This window comes from Acanthopagrus latus, chromosome 18 (assembly GCF_904848185.1).
Source record: "Acanthopagrus latus isolate v.2019 chromosome 18, fAcaLat1.1, whole genome shotgun sequence".
NCBI classification, from domain to species: Eukaryota; Metazoa; Chordata; class Actinopteri; order Spariformes; family Sparidae; genus Acanthopagrus; species Acanthopagrus latus.
The window spans coordinates 602290-610593 of NC_051056.1; the positions used below are offsets into that span (position 1 = coordinate 602290).

Genomic DNA, 8304 nt, shown 5'->3' on the forward strand with positions numbered 1-8304 from the left:
GTGAGATTTTTGAAAAAAAAATTCATTTTCAGAAATTCAGAATCTAAGACAAAATTGTGTAGAAGCTGACATTGCTGCTTGAAAATGTGCTGACCTCTTGAGCATTAGAGAACATTTTTACCATTATTTTCTTTATCATTATATATTTTTTATGGGAACAGAATCTGTTTCAGAAGTCAGTGGGTCACATAACATGAAAGCTACTGAGGAAAAAAACAAAACCTCTGCATTCTAATATTCATATAAAATAAAGAAAGCACTAAAATACAATAAATAAATGTATTGAAATAATAAAAATCTCATTTGTCCAGTTTACTAATACAATCTGCTCCTGGGCCACATGACATGGAAGATATCAAAAAACTGCAATTATTTGTATCAATATAATTATGCTTCAATGGCATGGCTTCAATTCAATGACAGTCCTTAAATCAGTTTCCAGCGATTCAGCATGAGGCTCTCGAGATTAGCTAACAGTCCTCCTGCTGCTAACAATAGGTGAACCTCGGTAATGTCGCGACTGGATCCGAGTGAATATCCCCCTAATATCCAACCTATAACTGACTTTACCCTGGTTTGATGAGTCGCCTGTTGCAGCCTTTCAATAGGATGACGAGGATTTCAGTCACTCAACTTAAACGGTGACTTTTAACGGTGAATTCGCCATTCGCCCGTGCTATTATTAAATAATTTCCCAGTCTGGGATCAAGAAAGTGATTCTATTCTATTAAACCTGCAAAAATCATGTCTTTTTTTTTTATTTTGCTGCGCCGCTGAAAATCCAGCAGCAGAATGCATATAGGGGAAACACTGACACATCAGATAACCTTCCGCAACGATTGCAGGCTCTTTGGTGGAGCTCTGCTTTGAATGAAGTTCTATCATGACAAATGACTGGACTACTTGCGGAGTGGCATGACAAAATTAATCAGCGGCACAAAAAAAGTTGACAATGGTGGCCGGTCATTATGTTTACCAATACCCGACCCGTGCCTTGTGCACCCCCATGTTTAATTGTTGTAATGTTGTGGTCCTTCTTGTTTTTACGAGAAAAAAAAATATTTTGGTGAGGATAATAACTTACGTGAGGTTTCGTAGTCGGGCTTCATTGGGCATCATGGGAGACGGAGCTCCGTCTCTCTCCCAGTGGGTGGGCTTGGACAGGTAGATTTGCTCAAACTTCAGCAAGTAACGAGGCTGAAATAGGAAACAGAGGTCAGAGTGATATTGCAGTGACACATACTAGATCTAATTATCTTAAACCAGGCCCTACACAGACCCTAAAGACTGGGACTGAAAGAGGTTCCTCTAAACCAGGGGTCACCAAACTTTTTGAAACTGAGAGCTACTTCATGAGTACCGAGTCATACAAAGGGCTACCAGTTTGATACACTCTTCTGAAATAACAAATTTGCTCAGTTTGCCTTTAGTTATATATGATACCCATCTATGTGAAGACACTGATCACGTTAATGATGTCTCACAATAATCATCAACAATGACTTAACAAGGTAGGAAACAGATAATATCAATATTCAATTTTCATTTTTAGAACAGGCCTGAGGACTACTCATGTGGTCCTTGAGGGCTACCTGGTGCCAGCGGGCACTACGTTGGTGACCCCTGTTCTAAACAAATCTAAACCAGAGGTTGTGAGACAGGCAATTATGAATGATGCAATCTTACAGATTTAGAAAATTACTATTAAAATATGAACAAAGTTTGCACAAGAATCAACCCTTCTTACTGGTCCACATGGACTTTCTATCGGTCTCAATGTAATTAGAGGTTGTTGCTACTGTTTGCATCATCCCTAGCTGCCCGGTTTTGAAGTCAGGACCTAGACCTGGTCCAGATTCAGTGCAGGTGTTCCTCACCGGCTCCTCCACTTCTCCTGAGGTGTGCTGTGCTTCAGCCTGTAGGTCGATGGGCGGAGCATCCTCCACAATCCTCTGAACCGACATCTGGATGAATTCATCAAACGAATCCAGCTGCTGGCGCACCAGACCCTTCTCGTCAAAATAAGAGCTGAAAGAAACCATAAGTGTTTATTTTGTAAGACCAGGACGCTGTATCATCAGACTGAAGACAGACATATAGACTTATTAACACATATAGAGAGATACAGTATGTACAAATTTTATAGAGTTCACACAGACTGGACTGTTTCCTGAGAAGGTTTAGGAGAAAGGACGACAGAGGAAGACAGAGGACACAGGAAAGCAGAGGACAACTGGATTCTGACAGCTGACTTCATACAAACAGATCTGATGCAGATGGTATGCATTCTGTAGGTCCATTTTATATAGATGGTATACCAGTTTCATCACCCTCATCACCCTGACTCAAAGTAAGACGTTAACCTTAACCCTGCATCAAAAGTTCAGCTGATCTGTTAACATTAAAGCTTCTTCTGCGCCATGATACTGTGTGTCTGGTGATGCTAAGTAAATGTGCTTGATAGACTCGACTTGATAAAGTGACTATTGCACTATTGATTTTCTGCTATGTAATTGCTGCTGAGATCAATAAAACCACTACTTGTCTGACTGTGAATGATTGAGCAGGCTACTCCTCAAAGAACACAAGCAGACCTCTACCTCATTTTATCTTACGTTAGAGTTCTACTTTATTTAAGTAACAGAGATTTAACACTCACTGCAGAACACACAATAATATACAGTGATATATTTATTCAGGTCATATTGCCCAGCCCCACTGATAATGACTTATTATTGTTGACAATGTTCAGTCTCTCTTCTGCTGGTGTCATCAATGGTATGCTGACAGAGGTATAGAGAAATCCAGGTGAGTTTACCTGATGACAATCCAACAAGCTTCCTGCCACAAATCTGGGGTAATTTCATCATCGTCCTCATCGTATTGATTATCTGCAAAATACACACAATACAATAATAATAATAATAATAATAATAATAATAATAATAATAATAATACATAATACAATAAACATGAGGCATCCTCACTGATCAATATGTATAATCACTCATAAATATCTGTTGTTTATTCACAGGTTTTTAAAATATTCTTGTTCGTTTCTGGTGAAGCTGACAGAGTGAGTTAACTGATCACTTAATTAAATTGAGATCCTAAATGTTAATTATAGGGTATTTAAGCACATTTTGCTTCAGTATTGTAACTTAACTTAAGACGTTCACTGTTTACTTTGTTACTGCAGTATCAACACTTTTACACGTATCTGAATATTGAACAAGTATCTGAATATTTCTTACATCATAACTAGAGCTGAGCTAAGTTTGTAGTCTGGTTTAGATTTTTCTGAATCAGCGTCACTGATCACAGCCTCTGATTAGCCTGCTATCTGAAACAAAGCAGCGCGCGGTTAGCATTAGCTGCTGCTAACATGCCGATCAGTTAAAACGAGTCGTTTTCAAATGGAAATGACGTGCTAATGTTTAAGTCTGTGTTTTCAGGCGCTGATGTGAGCTAACTGATGTTAGCATGTGTGTTCACTCAGTAACAATTAGACGCTTTCAGAAGCTAACATCAGCCAACAGCTAGGTGCTGGAGGAGGATCATGTTTTCAGTTAGTGTTAACGTTGTGTTAATGAGGTTTGTGTTAATAGAGTTCAGTCAGCCTGAGAGTTCATAAAGTTTATTCGGCCTTTGTGTTACTACAGTTTGTGTATGTGTGAACAGGCAGCAGCTCACCTTCGTCCTGGTCGTACATGTTTTATCTGTAGAAGATTTTAAATCCGACAAACTGAAATCTCCGACACGACGTTGTGACGAACAGCTCGCCCCGGAACAAATATCTCCCTTCCGGTCTTCTTCTTCTCTCTTTTTTCCTCTTCTTCTGCGGAGTTTCATGACGGTTGGCATCCGTGTGTGTTGCCACTTTAGGGCCCCCTATTGTTCACCGTGAAAATTACTGACAGTGTGTCCAAAGTGATCCCGAAGCTCAAACTATCTCAAACAGTCTCAGATTGTCTCAAAAGAGTCTCCATCATATCTCCTGATGTCTCCGTTGTGCAGTCACAGTTTGGAGTTATATTGGTAACTGTATTGCACTATGAAATGTTTTCAATACGACCCAATTAAATACAAAGCAGGGATAAAGTTCCAGTGTGTAGGACTTAAATATAATACGAATAATGAAGTTCTCATTAATGTCTAATCATGTGAAGCATTGTTGTTTAATTAATGTTTATTTGTATGTAGCATGAACTGCTCCATACTACAGTGAATTGAACCCTGCCAGAGTCAAAGCTAATTTGCGATGCTCAAACCTTGGGTGGGAATTTCAAATCCATAAAACTCAACAAATACATAAAACATAGAATTTTAAATCAATGGAACGCCGCAGCGACGGTTCACCAGTTCGACCAACTGCTGTGAATTCCCACAGAAAGCCAGCGTTGCAGCTCCTAAAGAGGCGTGAGGGTACTCCTCATGATGATGACATTGGTGTGTTTTCAAGGTGTTTCCCTGGTGTCCCCCCTGTTCAGTGCCATTAGTTTGGTGCCCTAGGCAAGATTTCAGCTGCCGCCCCCTTGCATTGTAGTCAGTGTCACAATCAATCTTCATACACTCACACAGACTGCATGTATGTATTCAAGATTTTTTTTTAATGTAGAGATTATGTTCTGTATCCTGAATCTGGCACAAGCATTTGTATTTGTGGAGAAATGATGTCACTGTGTTTACAGCTTCTGTCTTTTGTCATCTGGGATGTGACGAGAAGCTGTGAAAACAAAAACACTTGATGACATTCTGATAAGTTCATTGTCATTTCTGCTCTCAGCTCTTCATATGTTTATATATGTGTGTATATCATGTCATGACTCATCATCATCACTAACCCATGCTCTCTCTCTCTCTCTCTTTCTCTCTGTATATATACACAAATACATACATACATATACATATATGTATACATACATATACATACATATATACACACATGTATACTGTATATATACACACATATATACATATATACATACATATACATATATATACACATATACATACACATATATATGTATGTGTATGTATATATATATATATATATATATATATATATATATATATATATATATATATATATATGTGTGTGTGTGTGAGTGAGTGTGTGTATATATATACAGTACGTATATATGTATATATATATATGTGTGTATATGTGTGTGTATATGTATATATATACACACACACGTATATGTATATACACAACTTGTTTTTGCTTACATAAAAACAATAAACCATGAATTTCATTCTTACTGATTAAAGAATCAACATTTCTATGTTTATTGAAAGTTGTGTTGCAATGGTTACATCTACATCTGTGGTACATAATAAATGATAAAAATAGAAACTGTTATAACAGGTTTAACTACATTTCAGTCCTGAAAGTACAGAAACAAAATACGATTTCATCTAAAAAACTGAAAAAGAATCACGAAACTAAAACAATAACAATCGATCAATGATCGATCAACAAAATTTTAATTTCAATTCAAACTAATAGTGTTTGTTTATTCAGAACTACATGAAAGGGAAAATCAGAATAAAAACATCCCGTTCAGCTGTTTGCTGATGATCGTCTTCACTGATCTCTGATCAGCTGATCACAGCTCGTCTTCCTTCGTCACTGAAAGGAAATGACATCACCAGTCAAAGGAGGGGTTCAATAGTTACTCCAAATTTAAGTGTTTTAATTTAAATTCCTGAGATTGAGGAAGAATACCCTGTCAATGTTAAGTCAAAACATTTGTGATCTTTATAAGAAAAATAATGAATTTAACTACATTTGACATTAAATCAAACACTTCATTAGAAGCATTCAATGTGTTAAAACTACAACTTGACACTCAACTTGACATAACTTTGTCATCCCGCCCTAACCCTAACCCTCATGACTCATCATCATCATCATGTGTTGTTGTGGCAACAGCAACAGTGGCGGCGCGATCTTTTCATTGCAACCCCCCGAGAGCCAAACAGTGTTTTTTATATGTATTTAAATTGTATAATGTGTATTAAATGTACCAACAGCACTCAAGAGGCTGCCAAACTGCAACACACCGATGCAGGACCACATGGCTACCATCGCAGTCTACTTCTGGGACTTAAACAATGCCCGGCGCTGTTACCAGCAGAGCTACTAAATCGGCTCTCCTGTCCATCCTACCCTCCAATGTTCCCTCCCTTTAAAATAAACTGGACTACATCAGACTCCAACAGACCACTCAACAGGGACTGCTGTGGAATACGTGGTTGTGAGATGTAGATCCTTTTATTTACCGAGAGACCTCTCCTCCCTGCACTTTGCAGTTTTTTTACATTCCTCCCACTGCTAATGCTAAGGAAGCGTTAGCAGGACTGTACGGGGCCAACAGTGATCTTGAAAACACCCAGAAGGACTGACTGTTGTTGCCGGATATTGCAACCATGCAAATCTCAAAGCTGTGCTTCCTAAATTCCATCAACATGTGGATTTTGCAACAAGAGGGGCGAACATGCCGGACCTTGTTTACACCACCATACCTGGTGCATACCGGGCTGAGCCCCACTCCCACCTTGCATACTCAGACCACATCTCCGTTAAGCTGATCCCATACCGCTCGTCAGATGCTCCAGACCAGCTAACAAACAGGTGGCCTGGCTGGAGCCATTATTGCTCTTCAGGACTGTTTTGAGTGCACTGACTGACAAATGTTTAGGGAGGCTGCAACCGCCAACACTGAGCACAGGGGCACAAGACTGTGTGCTCAGTCCACTGCAGTTCACACTCCTGACCCATGACTGCACAGCACTACATGACTCCAACCACATCATCAAGTACACCGATGATACGACTGTGGTGGGTCTCACCAACAAGAATGATGAGTCATCATACAGAGAGGAGGTGGAACAACTGATAACCTGGTGCAAAGTCAACCACCTATCCGTGAATGTAGACAAAACCAAAGAGATGGTTGTTGACTACCGGAGAGCACAGAGGGACCATGAGCCACTGAACATCCACGGCTCCACAGTAGAGATCATGAAAAGCACAAAATTCCTTGGTGTCCACTTGGCGGTGAACTTAACCTGGTCCCTAAAAACGTTCCACTGTGAAGAAAGCCCAGCAGCGTCTCCACTTCCTGAGAAGGCTGAGAAAAGCCCACTTCTCACCCCCAATTCTCACCACTTTCTACAGAGGGACTATAGAGAGCCTCCTGAGTAGCTGCATCACTGCCTGGTTAGGAAACTGCACCAGACTGGACCACAAGAGACTGCAGCGAGTTGTGAGGACAGCTGAAAAGATCATTGGAGTCACTCTCCCCTCCATCTCAGACATTTACACCACACACTGTATCCGTAAGGCAGCCAGCATTGTGGAAGACCCCAGCCGCCCCTCACATAGACTTTTCTCCTCCCTTCCATCTGGCAGTAGGTACTGTAGCATACGGTCCATCACTACCAGACTACAAAACAGCTTCTTCCCCCAGGCCATACAACTCCTCAATGCTCAGAGACTGAACTGATCACCACTGTTGCCCTTTCGTACGCTGTCTTATGTCACTGTTTTGTATTTGTCTGATGCACTATTGCACCTCATGTAAATAATAATAATGATAATAATAATCATACAATCACTTTATAAAGTATTTTTGCACTTAAGAGCAGCTAAATGTCTCATTAAAAAAAAACCCCCAAAACATTTGGTATCGTTGTTGTTGTTCTATGTTGTTGTTGTTTGTTCGCACTGTTTGCTTATTGGGACCGTGTACTGTGTATATGGCTATGACAATAAACCCCTCTTGAATTTTGAATCAACATCTCTAACCCCATGACTCTTCATCATCATCATCTTCTCTAACCCCATCATTATCATCATAATCTCTGACCCCATGACTTTTTGTTTTGATGAAAAGACGTTCAGACTAATATAAATCACAAACAATGAAATCCTGGTTGGTGCCACTGACTGATTTTATTTATCATTTGTTTGCTGTTGCTTGTTGATGATGTCAGGGTCACCTTTCTTGATGGTGATGTCATCAATGGACTCGACCAGGTGAATGGCTCCAACAGCTGAAGCTTCTCCCTGGGAGTTGGTGGCGTGACACTCGTACGATCCTTCCTCCTCTTTGGTCAGAGGGGAGATCTGAAATACAAACACTACCGGTGATATTGATTGGTCCAATCCACAACTGTAGTTATGACATGACTCTCTGTCACAGAAGATTGAATAAATGTTTGTTCCAGATGTTCTATCTCTGTGTTCAGCACATTTCTTCCATCAGCTTAATTTTTTGAGCTTTCTGTAACTGC

At 39.8% G+C, this 8304-nt stretch overlaps 2 protein-coding genes across 2 annotated transcripts in view; both read right to left on the minus strand.

Moving 5' to 3' along the window:
- polr2b (RNA polymerase II subunit B) overlaps positions 1-3847 on the minus strand; it is a 53186-nt gene extending 49339 nt beyond the window's left edge. The window contains exons 1-4 of the mRNA XM_037076632.1: positions 3694-3847; positions 2819-2891; positions 1878-2028; positions 1085-1197 (exon numbers count right to left, since the gene is read on the minus strand). Coding sequence (XP_036932527.1) covers positions 1085-1197; positions 1878-2028; positions 2819-2891; positions 3694-3712 — 356 coding nt within the window. The 5' untranslated portion in view covers positions 3713-3847. The remainder of the gene's footprint in view (positions 1-1084; positions 1198-1877; positions 2029-2818; positions 2892-3693) is intronic.
- A 1405-nt stretch (positions 3848-5252) lies between these two features.
- Positions 5253-8304, minus strand: part of igfbp7 (insulin-like growth factor binding protein 7) — a 7706-nt gene continuing 4654 nt past the window's right edge. The window contains exons 4-5 of the mRNA XM_037076933.1: positions 8011-8137; positions 5253-5635 (exon numbers count right to left, since the gene is read on the minus strand). Coding sequence (XP_036932828.1) covers positions 5613-5635; positions 8011-8137 — 150 coding nt within the window. The 3' untranslated portion in view covers positions 5253-5612. The remainder of the gene's footprint in view (positions 5636-8010; positions 8138-8304) is intronic.